The 22,429-nt window shown below is 36.4% G+C and overlaps 2 protein-coding genes and 1 long non-coding RNA gene across 5 annotated transcripts in view; 1 reads left to right on the forward strand and 2 right to left on the reverse strand.

Annotated features, from left to right (window-relative positions):
* LOC124433452 (cartilage oligomeric matrix protein-like) overlaps window positions 1–16,743 on the reverse strand; it is a 30,922-nt gene extending 14,179 nt beyond the window's left edge. The window contains exons 1-14 of one of the 2 annotated variants that reach the window (XM_046983222.1): window positions 16,706–16,743; window positions 10,200–10,240; window positions 7,803–7,878; window positions 7,012–7,417; window positions 5,979–6,153; window positions 5,535–5,658; window positions 4,834–4,925; window positions 4,662–4,716; window positions 3,278–3,417; window positions 2,997–3,134; window positions 2,838–2,912; window positions 1,823–1,984; window positions 1,207–1,311; window positions 70–177 (exon numbers count right to left, since the gene is read on the reverse strand). In XM_046983222.1, coding sequence (XP_046839178.1) covers window positions 70–177; window positions 1,207–1,311; window positions 1,823–1,984; window positions 2,838–2,912; window positions 2,997–3,134; window positions 3,278–3,417; window positions 4,662–4,716; window positions 4,834–4,925; window positions 5,535–5,658; window positions 5,979–6,153; window positions 7,012–7,417; window positions 7,803–7,878 — 1,656 coding nt within the window. In that variant the 5' untranslated portion in view covers window positions 10,200–10,240; window positions 16,706–16,743. Of the gene's footprint in view, window positions 1–69; window positions 178–1,206; window positions 1,312–1,822; window positions 1,985–2,837; window positions 2,913–2,996; window positions 3,135–3,277; window positions 3,418–4,661; window positions 4,717–4,833; window positions 4,926–5,534; window positions 5,659–5,978; window positions 6,154–7,011; window positions 7,418–7,802; window positions 7,879–10,199; window positions 10,241–10,388; window positions 10,493–16,705 lie in introns of those variants that run through there. The other variant, XM_046983221.1, reaches the window with a different exon arrangement.
* Window positions 11,732–13,738, reverse strand: LOC124433457 (zinc finger protein 782-like). 2 transcript variants are annotated; one of them, XM_046983230.1, is made up of 4 exons: window positions 13,467–13,738; window positions 12,886–13,064; window positions 12,601–12,772; window positions 11,732–12,515 (listed from the first exon to the last, which is right to left on the reverse strand). In XM_046983230.1, exons 2-4 carry the CDS (start codon window positions 13,051–13,053, stop codon window positions 11,881–11,883), a joined length of 975 nt encoding a protein of 324 aa, XP_046839186.1. In that variant the 5' UTR covers window positions 13,054–13,064; window positions 13,467–13,738; the 3' UTR covers window positions 11,732–11,880. The 2 variants fall into 2 exon arrangements, with proteins under 2 accessions (XP_046839186.1, XP_046839185.1); XM_046983229.1 differs by lacking the exon at window positions 13,467–13,738 and having other exon boundaries at window positions 12,886–13,132.
* A 2,967-nt stretch (window positions 16,744–19,710) lies between the features above and the next one.
* On the forward strand, window positions 19,711–20,995 carry LOC124459629. The gene is made up of 2 exons (XR_006953711.1): window positions 19,711–20,133; window positions 20,444–20,995. It is a non-coding gene; the product is annotated as an uncharacterized LOC124459629 (long non-coding RNA).
* Window positions 20,996–22,429: the final 1,434 nt, after the last annotated feature.

Below are 22,429 nucleotides of genomic sequence, written 5' to 3' on the forward strand. Positions count from 1 at the left end.
TTCCGAGTATTTTATGACCTTACACAACTTCACATGCGCGATCACAACTTCACATGCACGATCACAAACCTGTTCATTGTAAATACGATCGTTGTCGATGTCAACATCGCAGACATCACCAAGACCATCGTTATCTTGATCTTTTTGATCGGGGTTGTACTTCTGTGGGCAGTTATCCTTGAAATGAAACAAAGATGTAATAAATATAAATAGTATTTGTGTCATCTTCGAACTCAATTTAACACGAGATGATTACATAATCAACGTGTGCAACAATTTTCAAGGTTGAACTTTTTGAGATTTCACTGTAGCATACATTTTACATGTTGTGTCAATGAACTTTTTGAGATTTCACTGTAGCATACATTTTACATGTTGTGTCAATGAACTTTTTGACATTTCACTGTAGCATACATTTTACATGTTGTGTCAATGAACTTTTTGACATTTCACTGTAGCATACATTTTACATGTTGTGTCAATGAACTTTTTGACATTTCACTGTAGCATACATTTTACATGTTGTGTCAATGAACTTTTTGACATTTCACTGTAGCATACATTTTACATGTTGTGTCAATGAACTTTTTGACATTTCACTGTAGCATACATTTTACATGTTGTGTCAATGAGATTCATTGTTTTCCGATAGTTTTTTGTTTATATTCTTAGTTGCATTATAACACTTCCAGCAAACATTGGGATAGCAGTATGTGAACTGCTTTTCCATCAGTTTAAGCAGGGCTGTGAAAATGCTGCAGGTACACGGGTACCACCATTATAGAAGGTTTTCGTCGAACGAAGTTTGTAAGGAAAGTTCAAAAGGAATACTCCAATCAATCACGTGCATGCCCCCCCTCCTGTCTCAAAAAAAAACAATATCACATGATACCAGGAACCAATATGAGGTGAGATAACGTCAGTTTTAGGAAGTTTTCAAAACATGAAATTCTACTCGAAAGAAGGTTCAACTCTTTTTCTAACCCTGAGATTGAGATTCTTAACAGAGAAATTTTCCCGAAATCAAGCATTTTATATTTTTGTCGCACCAAATCTTATACGTCGCTCCTTATGCAACACAAAAGTATTTGCCTCCAAAACCTCTCCTGGTCATTGCTTGCAATCTTATAGTTTAAAATGAAATCGATGCCCATATTGCACATACAAGAAAGCTTCTTGCTTTTAGTCACGAAAGTATATCTCTACCTTTTTGCAATGTTTTTCTTTGCATTTGATGGTCTTGTCAGGGTATCCATCAGCATCCCTGTCGTATCCGCAAATGTACCCATTTCCAGCAAAATTGATGGAACACTGAAAACAAGAACTTAAATAGTCGCCTTATTGTATATAATCGAGGCTTATTACAGTAACAAATATCAAAAAGTAAAATTGGTTGTTAAGAGAGTTAATTGGGAATTGGGTATTGTATTCCAAACGACAAACTTGTAGTTGAATTGAAGTTAATTACACAACAATTCATAAAAATACGTTATTCATAAGTGTTACTTTGTTAAGACAAATTCTGTGAAAACATTGTCGTTTTAAATTCTATTTTCCTCGACTGGCAGGATTTCTAAGTAAAACCAGAAGAAAGCGCATGGATGTTTTTCACGAAACATTAAACGAGGCCGAGAGAGTTAACTCGCGAAAGATATAAATCAATCAAAAATGAATAAAATATATATATGTATGAGAAAAAAGACAGGAGCTGTTTGAAATTTTGCAGTATCCTATGATACAACAATTCATTTTGTGAGAAGAGCTCTCGTACGTATAACATGTCATGTGACATATTAGATTTCAAGATAAAACTACAGCCAACCTCGCATTTGTAGTCCTTGCCATCATTAAGTGGGATACACGTTGCGTAGCTGTTGCAAGGATTACTCTTGGGATTTTGAGCATCGCAGTACTTTTTCGAGCGACACTTCACCGTCGAATCACCTTCGTAGCCAGGTGGACATGGCTCGCATTCGTAACTACCCTAAAATCCAACAGAGTCGGTTGCATAGAGATTATACATAATACTAGAGGTGGCATTGATGACGAATTGGGGGAAAAGCGAGAGTCGGCGGGCAAATTCAGGTCCCAGATGTATCGTTTAGTAAACACGAAGTAAACAAATATGCTTTTGCTGACTGCTTTATACGCATATACTATACAAAAAAAGTCACTGAAAAATCATGGTCGGCCACTGTAGTTTAACATCCGGAAATTGACTTTGCCCCCTCCCCCCAAAAAAAAAGAAAAACGAAGACCATTTTTTTGGACTATATATTATAATACGATGCCACTTCTAGTAAAGAAAATGACAAAAACAACGACGAGACAAAACATTCAAAAAAGATGTCATAAATGGTCGTGTTATGTCAAGTGGATAAGTCAAAAAATTGATCTAGTTACAAAAAGAGTAAAAACGTGTGGTGATAATGAGAAGAAAGAGGACTAACGAGTTATCAGAAAATAACATTTGGACAAAATATCAAGAAAATTGAAAAGCACAATTTGATAAAGTGAATTTTTTGAACCCGAGAGCATCGAGTCTCGTTACATGTTTGTAGATGTTGATCGTCCAGGTCAGCGGTGTAATGAGATGGATTGTAAGTGATAGAATTGACAGACAGTTCAACATCGTTTAAACTTAATTAATGAATGCAACAAGAGTCCAGGTCAGCGGTGTAATGAGATGGATTGTTAGTGATAGAATTGACAGACAGTTCGACATCGTTCAAATTTAATCAATAAATGCACCAAGAGTCCTTCTCAAAGAAAGGACTTCACTCGCTTGGACGATCTACGTCAATAAATATACATGAATAGATAAACAAACAAGTTACCGGTGTATTGATGCATTTCACCAAATTATCACAACCACCGTTGTCCATTTGACATTCATCCACGTCTGCACAGACCTATCAACACGAAAACACCATTAACATCGACACAAAAAACGGGTTGCTGGGAAAATTAATCGAGACAATATTTTACTGCTATGCCTGTTTGGTCTTTGCAGCGTGCGCTTCACCGATACCACTCGGGATGGGTCCAACATAGCCTTCGGGACAGGCTTCGCAAGTATATCCAGGACTCTTGTTGATACATGTTGATAACACGGAACATGGATGGTATGCACACTAGAAACGCAAAAACACATTTTCTGACGAAATAAGTGCATCGAAAATCACTATTTGGCACTATTATTTTAAAACTCGTGTTTATTTAACAAACACTTCAATATTGTCTGTAACTCGTAAAAAAAGAAGTTTGACACACCAACCTCGTCAATATCCTCGCAATGGACTCCGTCTCCCTTACTACCAAATGGGCAATGACCACAGTAGAATCCATCTTTAGATTTGGGCGCGTTAAAACATTGGACGCCAGGAAAGCAAGGCTTCATTGAACAAAAATCCGTGACTGTGTTGTAACAAAAATTAAGAAAAACATGATTTTTGGGAACATGAAACTGATCGGTTTACAGCCGCGTTTTCATTGGCTTGTGCAAACCAATCCGAGCTCAACCAATCAAATCAACCAATCATAGAGAACTTGCAAATCAATCATGAATACATGTCAGAGGAAAAAATAAAACGTCTGTTTTACGTTTGTCTGTTTCGCATTGTTGTTATTTTATAAAAGAAATAAAAAATATTTTTCGCGTTTTCCACTGGCTTATGCAAACCTTGGAGACGTTCGTGAGAACTCTCGATGTTCGGTCTAGGGCTTGCACTGATCAGCTTTCGAGTTCTCCCAAAGGTTTCCACGGTTTGCATTGGCCTGTTCAAACACAGTAAACATCTTTTATTACTTAAATGATCTGTAGCATTGTGATGCATTTAAAAAGGAGTGTCAACACATATCATTGATACACATTAAATTAAGCTTGGAAGAAAACATAATGACAGGCGAAAAATTGACGCTAAATGGCATGACCGTACAGATGAGCACAGAGCGGCATCCGGTAGGGACGGTAGAAGATTGATGATTGGGTGGGGCGGCCATATTCATATGTTAATATCGTATTATCCGTAATCACAATTGATTTCAACAGAAACTAATGCAGTGGTAGACGAATGTATGAATAACAACCCCTCTCAATTATCAATCTTCTGCCACCCTTGGTGGACAGTAGCGAGCTTTAATGTAACGCAACAAGTAGGAAAACAAGTGTGGGATTCAATTTGTTCATATTTTGACGGAAAAAGGTACATGCAATATAACAGTAAATAGATAAAGATTATATTTGTAGATGTACAGTTGCAAAGCCAGCCCGTTCTTTACTCCTGCAATGCAAATATTTTCGCGTTTAATGATAGGAAACACAATGAATGGAATTAATTTTCTTAAGGAATGAATAATCATTTTGCTGGGAAATTTGCAATGCAGGAGTAAAAGATCGAGCTGTCGTTGCCACTGTAGATGTAGATCGTCCAAGTGAGTGCAGTCCTGGGAAAGACTCTGGTTAGGACCACACTAACCTGAATGATCTACATATACACAAACGATACTCAAACCATTCTCTTTGAAGTGGAAAAATTCAAAATCAACTTTTACCAAGAACGAAGTTGTGAGTTGGTTTCACTTAATGAACAAAAAATTTTGGGTGGGTTTTTTTAATCGCACATCACTTTAATGTATATGAATGTTAGGTCATTACATACCACGGCAAAGCTCGCAGCCCTCGACCAATTCTCTGACATATTTCAACTCCGCTGTCTACGAGAAAAATCAAATTTTCATAAAACCCTGCCATGGAATTATTCTAGAAAGCCTATAACAAGGCTCGGCAAGTTGTCATGACCAAATACCCGTATATATAAGGACGAGACCTACTTGCACAGTCAAGTCGTATCGTAAATCTTTGATCATGCTAATCAGTTCAGACATTGCGTGCTCATTACCGTACGCCGACCTCACTGGTTCAGCTGTATAAAAGAAACAACAAGTTTTTAAGATTCAGCAATCAATTCATGAACGTTTTAGTTCTAGGAAGAAGTACGCTCTTAGTAACCCAGTCTGAAATCTTTACGGAGAGCTGGTAATGATCGAGAAAGCAAAGTAAATGAGAAGTTTGTTGTATGGCATGAGACCAGGAGCGCACAGTAGAGGGGCGAACGATAAACGTTTGTTCGGTTGAATTTGTGGGCTTTTTCTATCAAATATAGACACTAACAAGGTCGGTCCCAGGACCAAAGACGTGAGCAACGCCATCGGATATTTGTACTTTGGCCTTACGAAAATTTCACATTTCATTTCATATATGAAACGATGTGTGAAACTTATGTGAAATTGAAACACTTCATATATGAAATTCCAATTTTATAAATGAAATCAAATGTGAAACTTTCAGAAGGGTTTGGCTGTTTGAGTTTAGGAAATTGATTACTTTTTTTGTAATCGACCACTGAAAATAATTCAGTCAATCAAAAGGCGTTATTATACAGGAAGTGACGCTTGACATATAATAATATGAAATATTACAAGATGAAAATACAACAATGTAAGTACAATTGATGAAAAACAAATCAACTTACCTAAAGCCCTATGATGAAATCTTAAGAACTCGTTCTTTTCTTCGAAGGGAAATTTGCAAAGATCTTTATTCACAAAACTGTCGATGTTTCTCTTGAATATTAGACGCAAATCTTGCATCGATCCCTGTTGAAAAGTTTCACATGATTATGGAAGATATAGCTACGGCTTGTGATCCAATTAGCCAAACAACTAACAACATATGAAGATACTAGACCGGAGTTTAGTGGACGCTACAAGAACCAGTAACAAATAAGGGGTCGAGAAAATAAATTATAGTTGCTGATTTGAAATTTGAAACATCTCTATTACATTGCCAGCATGGTTATATATTTACAAAGAATTATTTCCTGCCAATGGATTGGGTGTTGTAATATATTTTGCATAACGCTGGATACGTCACTCATACGTCACAAAATTGGAGTTCACGAGAATCTTGCACTTACCAAATATCTCGAAAGGATCTTTTTCTTATAACCTTTCTGTGCGACACGAAACTCGATTTTCTTTGGCTTGAACTTTTTTGAATAGGCAAACAAGTCCAAAACACTTCTAGTGATTTGACGGCCAATCTTTTCACAGTTCACGTACGCATCAATAACAGATTGGAATAGACCAATTCTAATGAGAAAAAATACCATAAATATATGTTAATGAATCAGTCGGACTAAGATTACTTTTGTACATCCAAGATTGAATCTCGGGATAGTGGAGTCCGAGTGCGAGAAGAACTTCATGTAGGCTGGAAGGTGGGGGACGGTTGCATTGAAGTTAAACCTATGACTATTGTCGCGGTGAGTGGTGGCCAAATGATATAACATTCTCAAATGATCTCAGAAAGAAGTGAACTAGTAGTTATCAAGTGATATAACACTCTCATATGACCTCAGAAATGGGTAAACTAGTAGTTATCATATAATATAGCATTGTCAAAAGATATCAATAGGGCACAACTGAATACATGAAAAAATATCCCCTCGCCCCAATCAACGTTCTCGTGACCTTGAGTTGCACTGCCTACAACATCCGTTGGTTATAATGTTTTAAAAAGCATCAACATCATACAATAAAACTTTATGGCATCCTAACTATTTTGAAAAGCAAGGAGATCATTAAATATGAGTGCTTTCATTTTTTTATGAAAGTTTAATATCTGGAGTTGAATGCTGACAACGGGCCTAACTAATGAAGGCGTGTGAAAGTATCCAATAATCAAAACTTTTACTTCATTGACCAAAATATCTTTACCAGATGGAAACGACATTCAAGAGACTCTGCTGTTTTGAGGCGTTAACACAAATATCAGACAACAGATGTATCATTATAAGCTTATGAGCAAAATATTTTTAAGAAGTGGGCTAATTTATTTCATAGTTAAGACAAACCAGTGCAAACGGAATGCCAACAGAGATACAAGAGTTTTGCTTTTTTCATAACAATCATAAACGATTTCGATCATTCAGCAAATTCATGAATTACCTATAAATATGAAGAACGACTTTATTCCAACTTTTCAACCGGAGGTCCATAACAGGTCCAAACGTCACAGTTTCCACTCGGGAGGAGTTGACCGGAGAATACCGCACACCTAGTACAGGATACACTCCAGAATTTACCCAAACATCAAACAGCATGTCTTTGTGGCCTCCACTGGCGGAGAACAGCGTTCCGTAATTGTAAGGAGCAATCTTCAGATAGACGGCAAGTATTAAGGAATCGTGGGCATCCATTTGCGTGATGATTTCGGAGGATATTGCAAATGGGACGCGCAGTTTCCTCACGTGAGGTGTGAATTTGAACGCGTCGCTTCGATGATTGATACCGCTGTCCAGTTCAACGTTATAGTAACCAGGATCGCCTCGGAATATTGAAAAGAGATTGACCTCTGAAATGATTAACAAGAAGATGGTTGAAACAACAAGAGAACGAGTTTTCAGCGGTGGGCATAATGCTGTGCTCTAAGTGTTAAATAAGCAAGAATACGTTTGAATTTTTTTGCAACCTTTTTTTCCTTACACATCCCTCCCCCACATATGTAGCAAAACGATGTGCTATGACCAAATATTTCAAGTTTATTGTCATTAGAACATATAAGAGGTGGAAGAAAAATACATCTAATAAAACGATGCAAGAGATTACACGAGAAAAAGTTTATCATCGGGCTCATCTTAATTCCCTTTTCCAAGTAAATTAATATAATCCATAAAGCTGGTTAAATTTTAAAGGATTAAGATAAAGAGGAATACAAAGTCCAGCTATTCAAAACTAACCGAAACTGTAACAAGTAAACGTCAGCCACGAAAAAATTAGGAGCAGCGGACACACGAGCCACGTAAAACGTGCCATCTGGAAAAAAAATAACAATGGAAAATGAACATTGTTGCAAATATGAAAACTTACACGATAACTCCGTTAATGAAAACATTTTTGCGCTTGGGTATCTTCTACAGGTTTTGCTAACGAATTGATGAGATTTGAATGAAAGTCGATCCGAAAACGGTGCTCGCATTTGATAGATAACGAAACCACGTAAAATCATCATTCAAATGATGTTTTAAAACTTTTGATCAATTGAATTTTGCAACTTGATAACAAAATGATTCACTGTTGGTTTAGCTGATGATTATGACAACTATGAACACGTCGTTTGTAGGGTGAAACCGTTTCGACAGAAATGACTACATTAAAACCTAAAACATTTCCATAACAGCAGCAAGAAGCACCATATAATAACTGCATTTTATAAATTCTCGACAAAGATTTCCTACATTAAAATCAATCAAATCATGAAGTCACACGGCAAAAAAAAAGCTATCGAGACCTCTCGAAATATAAAAAACTTTAAAAAAAAGCGTTGAAACTAGATGACCGCGAAAAATGCCAAAAACATGCACTAAGGGTGGCGTGATCTTTTCATGCTCATTATCTGGATTATAGCGATTACTTTACTGGTAAGATTATAGAAATTACGAAAGATCCCAAACTAAAAAAAGCAACATGCAAAAAAGCTCCTTCTCATCGGTGGCAAATACCCCCCATACAAGCCAGTCAACGATATATTTCAATTAAATAACGACTATCCATATTTAGTGCAAATGTTTGTCGCCAGCCCGTCAATTCTCACGGGACATCCGGCTGTACAACTCCCAAACACACACACATGAACATAAAATGCAAGATGTAAAATGAAAATCCACTTGAAATGTGACCTCAATACCAAAATACCCCACCGCCACTGACGGCATGTTTGGAAAACTGTACTGACATGTTTGTCATCGATGACTATACATCCATATCGGTCCTGGCTCCATAGTATTGCACCATCTACATATATCGCTAAATAATTGTTAATCTGCTGCATGTGCCGGACAAGATGTCGCCTAAGAATAAATTTACAGATAGGGACTGATGACAAAGGACTCGAGTGATTGATGATTTCCATAAGCGGGTGCGCAGTGTGCCTCCATCTTGGGAACTATAATTCCTCGTTTCTTGTTTATGTTCTCTGTTATTGTGTGATCATTACCTTTATTGAATTGTAATAGGACACCGTATTGATCGCAATGGGAAAATTTCATTCGTATGTTCGTGTTTATTTATCCACACAAAACTGTCAAAATCAAAATACGACACTTTGTCAACGAATACCTTTTATAAGTTTTCGGTTCGGTTTAAATTGATTACAGACCCTGAATATCTTATATTACCACACTTATCCTCATGCATTCACAACATTCACGATTATTCTTTCGCCAAATAAGTTGAACAACGCTCGACAAAGTCAAACAAAGCAGTCAATGCTAGTAAATCCTACAGTTTTTCAGGGCATTAGAGTAATTTCGCAGACTGTTACATACACACACATTTTCCTACCGAGAATGCTCTGTGTGAACTTACAAGATGCGTCAATACCGTCATGTAAAGACAATTTCTTACTGTCAAAGGAAGCGATAATGGAAATCAGCCTCGGGTGATTATAAAATAAGTTTGACGAGGGTAAGTATATGTGTTATAACCAAGTCGTTGTGACCACGTGCCCATTTAATCTTGCGCAGTTTCAGTCCCACCATAAACTATTCATATTGATTTATCTAAGCCTTTTTCATGAGACATTTCTCGAGCAAAACTCGAAACTAGCGAGAAATTGCATTGATTAGATTGGTTTGTCAGAGTCATTATGCATAAGTTGACAACCAATTATCATGAAATAAGCGTGTAATGTCATTGAAAGCAACGAATGAACACCAGTAACACAGAGGTTGAAATCGAAAGAATTGACATTTCGAAAGAAGTACTTGGAATATGTAGCCATCATAAAATGGATTCGTGATCCCGCCCTCCGTCTCATGATAAAACAATTAAAACAGTGCGACGAAATTAACGGCTTTGAAACAATTAGATATGAAAAAAAAATACTTTGGAAAAGGTAAAATGAGGAACGTTTATGGAAAAAAACACGAGCGTTAGTCGTTCATATTGCCTTCGTCTCAAAAAGATAGAATTACCATAAAGGCATGCGCTCAAGCCATTAGATTTTCGCAGCAATGTTTCGTTTCAATGCTTTGCATAACGGCTTCCTTTTCATTGTATATTCACGGGCAGACCGGTTCCCGGGACTATTGAAAAAATTGTGATATCACACATAATATAATCGTATATGTACGTACCTTTTATACGATCGAGTCCTTTTGACACGCAAACAGATTTTCTATATGAATGAGATACAAAAACAGAGTCAGCATCAATAGAATCCTGTGGAGCGTAATTAAGTGACAAAACACGTGAAACAACATGCAACTTTCAGCCATTCGCTGAAAATATAACCACCAGTCAAGCGTATCGTTTTCGAAACGTACATTGAGCTAGAGTCCGTTCGATTCTGCTAACGCGACATCAGCCAGAACACAACAAACTGCTCTCGAAGTTTATGGTATGATAATACTCCGGTCGAATAATTTATCGTGATCTGCATTTATCTGGCTAATCTCAAGTTTCAATTGAAAAAAGCTGATAGCGCAGAAGAGTTGGAATGCGCCGAATATATGGGCGGGGATGATTAACGCTTTTAGGACCACGAGCGTTCGCCCCGTGAAAAATGAGTATTTAACATTTCCCAAGGTATTGTGAAAAGTAAAAAGAGAAATGAACGAGTTTTCCTCGTTTATTCCACGTTAAAATACAGCAAAGGTGTACAAGATGTGCAAAACACGATCGCAACGCAGACATGATTTTTTTTGCACAGATTATCCATTGATGGATATTTAACATGAGAGCATTTTCATTTGTAGATGATGAGTTTGTACGTCGTGTGATTGCAATATAAATCGCGCAACGTGCGACGCACTACCAGCGATATATCAGTTGTTATGATTGCAGATAGCGTGTACGAGTGTTGACACCTTTGTTCGCACAAAATGAAACTTATAGAAAATATAGAGTTGATCTATTGCAAAATGTGTTTTATCCGGAAATAATTTACTTTTTTTCCATTGTACAGGGTGATTAAACACTTTCCTATCAAAGACGCATGTATACATTACTGATGCACATGTCCTCTTCGTGGTAACTCAGCATCCATTTTTACGTCCTAGCATGCACTGTTTTCCTTTGACCCCCGATGGTTTTTTGTGCTCAAAAACTATGGAAAATATTCGGACCGTTCGGAGCATTTTCCCGGTTGTCAGTGATACTATATGCAGGCTGTAGAGAAAAGGTTAAAAGGTTGGATAAGTAAAATGTGTGAAATCCTTAGTTATCCACTTGTTTTGAATGCATAAAGCTGATTGTTCGTATATGTTTGTCTTTAAATATGGTGATGTGAAAAAGGTAAATACTTGAAGAAAAAAAACAACTTAAAATTAATTTTCATCTCTTTGGTTCAAATAGCTACGACATCAATCTTAGCTATCTTCACTATTAATATACTGTATGGCGTGCGAACAGTTGGGGACCGTATCAATAGAAGTGCCGACAGTTGAAGAAATACCTGGAGTTAGGTTACAGGGAACCCTGTCGTTTTGAAGAAAGAAACAACAGAGGAACAACCGCATTGGCAAGCTAAGATTTGTGAAAGAGGTTTTTAAATGAAATATACCCTTAAGTTCCAGATAATTCTTATCTCGATGATATAAATAATATGATTTATGACATCAAACCTTATCAGATTTGTCGAACAATAAGACCTAAGAATAACTGGCCATTTTGTCTTCTACTGAAATATATTTTTTTATGATACCATACCATGTGCATGTAACTGCACATGGTTAACTCGCTACAACAATATAATTCCACAATAAATAGATAATTTAACATAAACAAAGATAATGAATCAGCGCTCATACATGTTAGTCACATCGCGTCATCTTCAATTTCTTCTTTTATTTTGACCAATTTGTGTTTCATCTTATCGGGTGACGTCGCCTGCACGTCTTTGTGCATCAGCGCATGCGCCTTTAAAGCGGAAATGCAAGAAAATGTTCTCGGACATTGTTTGCAAGGGTAGTCTTTTTCTCCGATATGAGTTCTCGTATGACTGCGCAACGTGACAGCTTGCGTGAATCGCTTGTTGCAATGTGTGCAGCGGTAAGGTTTCTCCCCCGTATGGATTCTCGTGTGAGTCCGCAAGTTTGAATACTGCGTGAAAGCCTTGTCACAGTGCTCACATTTGTAAGGCCGATCTCCCGTGTGCGTTCGAAAGTGGTCACGAAGGTGTGACGATTTGCCGAATGATTTTTCACATTGGGAGCATTGAAACCGTTTTGGTGCTCGTCTCTTTTCCTTCTCTTTAAGTGTTCGGGTCATCATCGGATACGATTGTGTCGTGAACATTGACATTCGAATATCGATCGGATTGTATTCGGGTGGGCGTACTAGGCCGTCACTTTTACAGCAAACCCAGTTGTACATTTCTGACGTGGGTGAAAGATGGCTGTTCGGAAATTGTGAAGATGGTGGTGCAAAGTTACAGGTACAAACTCGATGATCTGAAATTTCAGGATTCGAGTTAGAATGCTTGAAAGATACTGAATATAATTTGTTTTTTTTTAAAAATTAGAGCTATGGGCTAACCCTTGTAATACACAGATGTATCCGGGCGACCTTTGGTTACGGGCAGAAAGGCAGATTTTCTCGAACGCTTTCTAATCGAAAGTGACGACGCGGTTTCTCGCTCTTCATTGCGAAATTGATAGACTGCATGATGATATGGCGATGAATAAGGCGTTCTCAATAACGTGGCATTCTGAAATACGGAAAACAAACAGAATTAAGATCACTTGCGATAAAGTTATAAGACTAAAATTTCAAGGAGAAAGATTTAACTGAAGTCCAACTCGACTCCACTTGGAGACTCACATTTAGAGCTTCAGATGAAGTGTGTGGTTTATGAAAAGGAGGCAAACTTGGATAGAGAAGATGACACTCGGCTGTAAAGCGATCTCTCAAAGCAGACCTATTCAAAATGGTCGGTACATACTCCGGTAAAACCGGACGATATCCATAATCGTAATTGAAATTCATCATGTTCGACTTTTCTAAAAAAGTAAACACGATGTGAAGCATTTGAAGATTTTACGTTATCGCAAGATAAAAAAATTATTTCAGAGACATTATAAAAGAGAGGATAAATGTCAACTGTGATGCGGCGGAAAGAAAGATCAATGATATACACAAAGAGTAGAGTTTCGTATTGGTGACAAATAAAATTTATTTCTTCTAGAAATATCAGCTCACAGAACACAACATGTTCATTTTAAGACAGCTATAACTAAACCTTTCCAGCTGATCTTTTATAGTTGGAAAATTAAACTGAGTGAAATATCTTTTAATTTAAAGATCATAAAAAAAACGTTTCTCATGTAGACAGAAAATCTACGACTGTGAGTTTGTATTTGTAAAAAAAATGATTTCAAAAAAATCTACATTCGCATATGTACCTTAGTGACGGCGAATATTCTTTCTTTTCAAAGTCAGATTTCCTTTCTTGACAAGCCCAGGATGAGTATCGAAAAACTGTGAGAGATATTCTGCATTTGTTCAGCTATTTATACAAATGCGAGTAATCATATTAAACAAGGCGCGCACATAAAAAAAAGCAAATTGACCAGAGTGTAAACTAGCAGCTGCTGAACTATTGATATAGTGTCGAAATGGGCACACGTTCAGTGCGCACGCGTACATATGGGAGATCACCCATTAACGTGAAATCGGGCAGCTCCTTTTAGAAAGAATAACATACAGGTAAATGTAATTAGTTGCAAGATAATTCGTTCGCGCCTTCGTTAAATTGCTGCAATTATGTTGTCAAAAGAATTTCGACGAGAAATCAATTTCCTTTTTAGTGATACGACGCGATGCAATTTGGTCGTCTAATAGATAACTTTATTTCAATTTACTACGACGAAGAACTGCGCGCAAATGTCCCATCAGTGTTGTAGAAAATACTATATATACACCGAAATCAAAGACTTATGAAATACATATGAAAGTTCGATTAGAGAACTATTCAAAAAGTCAATGAGCAATAAATTCATAAATAAGCGACGGTGCAAGAAGAAATTTTGGAAGGCAGAAATCTTTCGGATAATTAAGTAACTATATCAGTTTTTAAGTCTCTACATGACCCAATGCCAGTTTTTAAAGAATTTTTGGTAAGCACAGTAACAGATACACGAGTGCATATGATTTCTATCAACATATATATATATATGTGTGTGTGTGTGTGAAAGTAAACGATTCGATGAAAATCAATCGTTTAATACTTCTAGCTAAAACGAGACAAGTTTATCGACTGCTTCATAAACTAGCTATGTTATAAAAAACTTCAAGATCCAGTCTGCACTCGAGAATTATTCCCATTAAATCCGTTCATTTTTCATTTATAGATACATGCCTCTAATAATATTACCCGAAAAAGTTGCAATCAATTCTCTTTAGCTAATATTTTTCATTTATCGCAGAGAGACCGTGCAAAGGTGAATTGGCAATATAAAATTAACGACGATTTTCATAATCGATTTAAATGGATTTGAAAAAGGTGCAAACAATTTGTCATATATATTTAGGAGTTTGCGTTATTCATATAGCTTTTTGTTCTCAAGCTCGTGGACAGAAAGTTCACGAGGTACAATTTTAGGCCAACACATGTAGCTACATAGCTAGTAATATTCAGATAAAAAATACGAGTTTACTCGCTGAAGATGCCAGAACAACTGATCGCCAGGCACCTTCACGGAAGAACAATATCGGAGCATTTTACGATACAAAAAACATATAGCTGTTATTAATTGCTAATTAAAAATTCAAACCGTTAAATGCCTCATTTTGTATGAAATATCATTTTTCAATCATCTGAACGAGCGTGGGACTTCGGAAACTGTTCTTTTGGTTGATTTGTTAAGTACATATAAGCAGAAAAAAAATATATAAAATATGTCTGACCTCATCCAGAATTGCTGCACAGTATATATCTATATATTTGTTTGTCGTTGATAAAAAAAATGTCAACCTTTGAAAGTGATGAAACCAAAACGCACAGAATGGTGCACGCAAACAGTCCTCAGATCGATGTTTCAAAATGCCTCGCTGAAATACACGAACATTTTTTGGCCTATATATTCGTATTAAAACCAAATGAATAAGATTGCAATGTATTTTTCTTCAACAAAGTGCCTTTGCTGTTCGGATCGGTGCGTACATTTTATGTAAAATGTAATTTGGATAAAATTGCGCGCGATTGAAAATTTACATGTAATCAAAGTTTCGCAGCGAGTAAGCGAACTAGCTACATCTCTTAAGTGCAGTCCCATATATTTCTATGTATATAATTGATATTTGAAGGCAAAAATGTATTGGGCAAACGGCATTTTATATGCATAAAGAATCTTTCAAAGATCTCGACCGTTAATCACCATACAGTTGCGTTTAATGCATATGTAATATCAGAAACATTTTGAGCAATTTAAAATTGAAAATTAAAAATGAACGCACAAGAATAAAAAGGTAATTTTTGCTGGCCGCAAAAACTGTTACTCAGTCGCTACACGTTAAAACAGCTGCTAATGAAAAAAAAAATCAAACTCCCATGAAACAATGGCAACGAAGATTTATGACTGTCGCCCTCTGAAACTTTTCCATATAAATTGCTTCATAAAGCTATCATAACAACATATGTACGCATGAAAATGGAGACAAAAATAACGCAGAAAGAAATTGCTTTTACCCCCATCAGCGTTTTTTAGCTTATTCTATTGTGATTTAATAGTTAAAACGATAAGACGATATTGGAAAGTTGTGAATTAGATAAGCAAAAACGATGTGAAAATCGCCACATGACTTAAAGATGCATTAAGTCTTCATTAGAATTCTCATTGTGCTCATGAGCAATTGCAATTAGGTAATCAAACAAGCTAAATAACACTTGCCTCAGATGCAATTAAAGCGTAGCTATATATATATATATGGGCAAGTGGCTTGTTTGACAGCCACATCCAATGTCAATATAATCGTAGTCTGCATGTAGAGATGTCTTTTACAAAAGTACACGTACCCACGTAAACATTTACGGCTCTTTCTAAACATTGCCATCTTCTCACAAAAATGTTTTTTGGCCCATATACGTTTCATAACTAATTTTTGACCCAATTTTATCAACTTTGAGAGAAATTGCCGAACTTTCTCATTTAGCAGCTACAAAGATTGTGATTTATTTAGGCTGTAGCCCACAGCCTATATGATCACACATACAACCTCGACAGGCAATTAGCAGTCATGAATCATGCAGATAATACACGGGATTTCTATAAATTTTGGTTCTTTAATTGAAACTTGGCACTGAAAGTATAAGTATAAAGGAGGTCATAATCAGCTTATACATGCGAATTTGATTACACTCAAATTTGATTAAATGTATTATATAATTTTTTTTACCAAAATATGTGAATGCAAATTAAATTTTTACAATATACACATGTACAACGGTTATGCAGCTACAAGTTTTGACAAATTCTGTAAAACAATGATATGGAAATGTGTGTGCGATTCTTGGCCGCAATCACTAAAATAACCCGACCTCAATCTCACGACTTACGAATATATGTTTGCAAATAATCATGAAAATTTAGACCCTCGATCGGGGGCCCTCCCCTTCAGACAAACCATTGCAACATATACTTACCCCAGGCATCCACATTACTGCACATGCAAACGCCATGAAGTAAGCCACACCGCAAAACCTGAAAAAATATAAAATTTTTGGAATTACAAAAAACGACAAGAAGCTCTATACAACGGCTATACAATACGATATGTCAAACTAAAACGTTAACAGAAAAAGATGATTTCCTATCTAATAATATATCGTTTTTAAGGCAGGTAAAAATGAACGAACTTCAGGCATATTGAAACGGTTTTCTTATCACACAAATAATACTAAAGATAATATGTGCATGTCAGTGTAGGTAGTGATAAACGAATGCAACAGAGTAGAAGAGCAGTCTTTACACTAACTAAAATATAAACTTAGACAACATGTGTCAGTGTAGGTAGTGACGACTAAACAACAGAGAACAACAACAGTCTTACACTACCTAAAATATAAACTAAGATAACGTTTGTCAGGTAGGTAGTGATGAATAAACAACAGAGAACAAGAACAGTCTTTACACTATCTAACATGCAGACTAAGATAACGTGTGTCAGTGTACGTGGTGATGAATAAACAACAGAGAACAAGAACAGTCTTTACACTACCTAAAATATAAACTAAGATAACGTGTGTCAGTGTAGGTGGTGATGAATGAACAACAGAGAACAAGAACAGTCTTTACACTACCTAAAATATAAACTAAGATAACGTGTGTCAGTGTAGGTGGTGATGAATGAACAACAGAGAACAAGAACAGTCTTTACACTACCTAAAATATAAACTAAGATAACGTGTGTCAGTGTAGGTAGTGATGAATGAACAACAGAGAACAAGAACAGTCTTTACACTACCTAAAATATAAACTAAGATAACGTGTGTCAGTGTAGGTGGTGATGAATGAACAACAGAGAACAAGAACAGTCTTTACACTACCTAAAATATAAACTAAGATAACGTGTGTCAGTGTAGGTAGTGATGAATGAACAACAGAGAACAAGAACAGTCTTTACACTACCTAAATAAAAACTATTAGACAACTTTTTCGGTTTAGGTATAATAATGAATGAACGACAGATATTCAAAGAAAAACAGCAAGGTTTACAATGCATTCAAAATATAAAGTAAAAATAACGTACATTTGTGAACATAGCGACAAATGAAAATATGAAACACGTCGAACAGTGTCATTTTAAACAAATCAAACATAACAGCAACAGAAACGTACATGATTTGTAGGAAGTTAAATATGATCGATGAATTCTCACGGTTTTATATTATTTTCAGGCAAACACGGGTTATGTTTTCTGAGCCTTAAGTCCACAATTCAACGTACATGTTGACCTTGGTCTTGTTGTGCATGTATAATGAACAGCTCGACAATCTGCAGGGATGACACGATGTGTCAACATAAACTATAAAGATTCAATGACAGTGCAGAGCTTGTAAACAAATCGCCATTTTGGCTTGAAATTTGAATTAATCTTAAACATGTTTTATAAATTATTCACGATCCTTAAAAATAAAGTTTGCCAATTTAATCACGATATCACGAGGTGGAGAGTGCATGTCCATAAGCTTCATGACAAGTTTATAATAAATTTCTGATCTGTTTCATTCCTCAACTGATATTCAATGTGCGATAGTAAATAAATTTTTTGGCCTACAACTTTTAAAGAGTTTGGTTTATGCAATTTGCTACAGTCTACTTTCAACTTCGTTTTCAACCTCGTTTTCAACCTCGTTTTCAATCTTGCTATAATTATGAAATTGTAAATAGATTATTTTTCATGAAGCCAGTTTCAAGTGGAATGGAGACTATTGTGGTAAATCATTTCGTGGGGGATACAAAATGCATATTGGAAGTGTATTTACATCATTTTCATTCTTTTATCATTTATTCTTTATTCATAATTTACAATCTCCGAATGTCCAGTTAGTGTGTTTCATACTTTCGTTTCCAAAAGTTCATTTAATACTGTTTCATTCCCATGAAACCCATTTCAAATTCCCCTGAATTTCAGTATTGGGGAATAGACGTACTGGAAACCCCAAAATTGCGCAAAATTGAATCTCAAGTATGTAGGAGTTTATTCAACTCTGTGACCTTTGCTTGTACAAAACGAGTCAAATATTATTGATAGTATTAGTAGTATGAGAGTTAATCAATGCACATTCCGAGACTTTTTACTAATTTGATAAGGGTGGGCGTGAGAATCTCACTATCAAAATGAGCATTCTTTCTATACAGTTATGTCAGGATAATTTTTAAATCAGCCGATTTCTTGAAAAACTTTGCACGCAAGGGAACTCTGTCTGACGACAAAGAAAACTTTAAAGTGACAACAGTCACTTCGTGTACGTGGGGGCAGGAAGTGCATTTGAGACAACGAGCTTCACTTTTGCTCGTGAAACAGGAAAGTATTGGTCCATTTTCGTGCACGATTCTCGATGAATCTTCTAGTTGGTCGCACAAAAGATGGCCCCCCTGAGAGAAGGTAGGCGTGAAAGACTTCTCATTTTCCACTTATAAACAATTGTCTTGCAAAAATACCAGTTGGCAGTCATAGTGTCGTTTCGTTCTTCTGCCCTGCATGACTTCCTGGCTTCCGTGAGAGTTCTCTCCGTGAGACATCTCTCCCATTAATGCATTTGCATGTGTATACATAACGCAAAATATAGATAAAAAATTCCCAATAAGGGCAAAGTTTTGGGAAAGATAAGTCCCGAGCGCCCCTACACAGCTCCGCGGACCTTTCTCGACCCAGGGAGTGACGACCTACACTCCGCTACAGCTCAATATCGTCAGCAACATAAAGCAAGACAGGGTACAAAGTTTGGAGAGAAGGCGGAAATACCTCGTGTGTATGCATCTCAAACGATGACTAAATATGTACATGTGTAGAAGGCCGAAGTATTGTTCTTGTATCAAAACCAAAACCTTTTCTTTTTCATTATTTTTCCCTCTAGTTGACGTTTCCCTTCGCAAAACGTGTATTTGATCAATTTTTCAAACAAGCCGGCGCGAGTGTTTACATTTTTGGTCTTTTTATTCGGGCTACCAGAGTGTAAAAGCCGGTCTGGTTTTCCTATCATAACACGATATTGTACAAATAACGCGTGACTAACTCGACCTCCTTTAACCAATCAAAATCTTTCTTAGATCGTTTTACGCGCGAGTGTCACTGTCAACGACACGTAGCTATAATTAAAGATGATTCACATCAAAATATATAGTCACATGTGAGATTGCTTTGTAGTCAATTTCGTTGTGCCATTCGGCAACAATTATAATACGTAAATATAACCGAAAACTGTTCTCGAGTAGCCCGAGTGGACGCCTTGTAGGCGACGTCTTTATGAATTCAAATTACCATGGTCACAATGCACCGCATGAAAAAACGCGGGCTCATCCTTTGCATGGAGATAATTAAGAGTGACAGCCTTAGCTTACGTCATCAGTAAGTTGTTTTCGCCACAGCATGAGCATTGAATTGTATTGAAGTTCCATAAGTTCTTTTACGTAGATTGCGTGATGAATTTCACGATCAATGAAGCCGCCTTTAGTCATTATTTACTATATAGATCACTTTTATTCCTGTACGACTAATTGACATGACAATGATTGCTTTAGTTCTCTGTGTTTTCACTTTTCGATAGAAACCAAATTCTCATTACATCATAGTTACCAGTAGATTCGATGTTAAGAAATATTTCACAACAGGTAACTGAACTGACTTAATGCGCATATTACAATTATTTCCATTCCAGAAAATTTAAGAGATGCGATGATCTGGATGAAGTGAGGAATGGCCAAAGATGAAATTAGCGAAATAGAAATATAATCGTGCTTGTTTAGCTGATGTATCAGAATATATTATGTATCAGAATATATTGGTTGATGTATCAGAATATATTGGTTTTAATAAATGATTAGTTATGTTTATAGAAGTCACGCATGCTTACGTATGATATGCTTTACAGATGAGCGAAATGGCCAAACTGGGAGAGCAAAACATACACTTTAATTCATCGAGAAAACAAACTTTTCATTATTAAAAATATACACTTCAAGATGAACCAGGTCAACTGCACGAGAGTGTATATCAAATAAAATGTACATCAAATTGAACACTCAGAGCATAAGACGCCAGCGAATATGTTCTGGAACATTTTCTATTTGATTGAAAACTTTTGGAGGGATGAAGCTCACACCTTAAAAGTTTTCAATTTGTCACTTTCTTAAATATTTTTGTCATTGTAAAAGGAGGAAACGAGACTCCAATTCAAAAGTTACAATAAACATTTGAAATTGCTATCGGATAGCCTTGGGTGTTATTTACGATCGTAATCGCCAAATTGCTCAAAGTAGAAGACCACTTCGTTCAGCACAATAGACAAATAGACATGCATGGACACGATGTTTCGGTTTGTAAAAAAGAAAATTTTCCGATACAGCAGCCAAAATTAAAATTCACTTTAAAATGAACGACAGAGGGCATCCTCCCTTCGTGTTCCCTGCTGACGTGATGACGTAGGTATTTCGACATGCCGATGTTGCTCTAAAACGCTACTTCTCAAAAGCTGTTCGACGGAATCGAAAAATGCTGTGGAGCTTGTTATAGTTAATTATAGCTTTTAAAACTCCATTGAAAACAGCAAACACCCAGCAGTTAATATGAGCAGCTCAAGAAAACATATAGACAATCGTAAGATAAGAAACGCCATCAGGTTCAAGGGATACAAATGAAATTTCAGCCGTGCCATTTCTGTTTGTCACAAGAAGAGATCGAGCATAAAATTCATGCATGGGAGTGTGTTTGAGATACTGTGTTCTGGGCACGATATGGAGCTAAATTACGAGACACTTTTGGAAAAGACTCTGTACAACACATTAAGGGGGCAATATGAGAAAGCAGTACATGGTGGCTGGTCCACAGTTACTGCATATAAAGACATCTTGTCGAAACGTTTGTCGAAATCTCAAGTGTTCACTTGAGTATCGCGGACGTTTTGGAATATCGCAAAGAACGGATAAACATTTTAAGATATTTTATCAGTTGATTTCCTGCAACAGTGAAACCTTTTAAAATGTGCAACAAAACACAAGTAATTAAGTCAACGCCATGAGTTAACACACTCCTGAGCAGACCATCTTTCGCGAAAAATCCCTTCTAGCAATTACGAGACTAATATACCCTCCTTCAAGATTTTTCTTTCACATTAAGGTCATTATTCGAGAAAGTTCAAGCGAATTTATCATAACAATATATGTCCGCGTGAACGCTTACTAAAGCTGACCCTTTATAGGCTATGGCGAGACATGACTTCGCAACTTGACAAAAAATATTCCCCCAAAACCTATATCGTTGATAAACAGATGCACAATTTCAAAAGATACGACTTCGAATCTTGTTTGAGCCATCACACTAGGTGGCTTGTCATGCTCTACTGATAAACTGTCGAAACAGTTTTGCCTAGAAGAAATGAGATCACGATTCCTTAACAAAATGGAAATTCCACAGTCATGTGCCACCCATCAAGTAAAGAATAGAAAAGAATAGAACTGAGAATAGAAGCATGAATTCCGGGCAAAGTTTCCGTTAGCTGAAGCATCATAAAAAACAAGTGTATTTTTCTGATATCTCGCACCTATACATACCAGTACATAATTAATTTCATTTTAGTCGTTAAAAATCGAGAAACATATCGACGAATCAAGGTATAGCATGCAATTATCGCGATAAAGACGAAACA

This window comes from Xenia sp. Carnegie-2017, unplaced genomic scaffold (genome assembly GCF_021976095.1).
Source record: "Xenia sp. Carnegie-2017 unplaced genomic scaffold, XeniaSp_v1 HiC_scaffold_13, whole genome shotgun sequence".
In the NCBI taxonomy this organism is placed as follows: Eukaryota; Metazoa; Cnidaria; class Anthozoa; order Malacalcyonacea; family Xeniidae; genus Xenia; species Xenia sp. Carnegie-2017.

What these genes read in the sequence shown, in the direction of transcription:
- LOC124433457 (XM_046983229.1), bottom strand. Translation starts at nt 13,092, where the DNA reads ATGCTTCACATCGTGTTTACTTTTTTAGAAAAGTCGAACATGATGAAT. An exon ending in CTTCATCTGAAGCTCTAAAT is followed by an intron (nt 12,773 to 12,885) that starts GTGAGTCTCCAA and finishes TCCGTATTTCAG; the next exon opens with AATGCCACGTTATTGAGAAC. An exon ending in TACATCTGTGTATTACAAGG is followed by an intron (nt 12,516 to 12,600) that starts GTTAGCCCATAG and finishes CTGAAATTTCAG; the next exon opens with ATCATCGAGTTTGTACCTGT.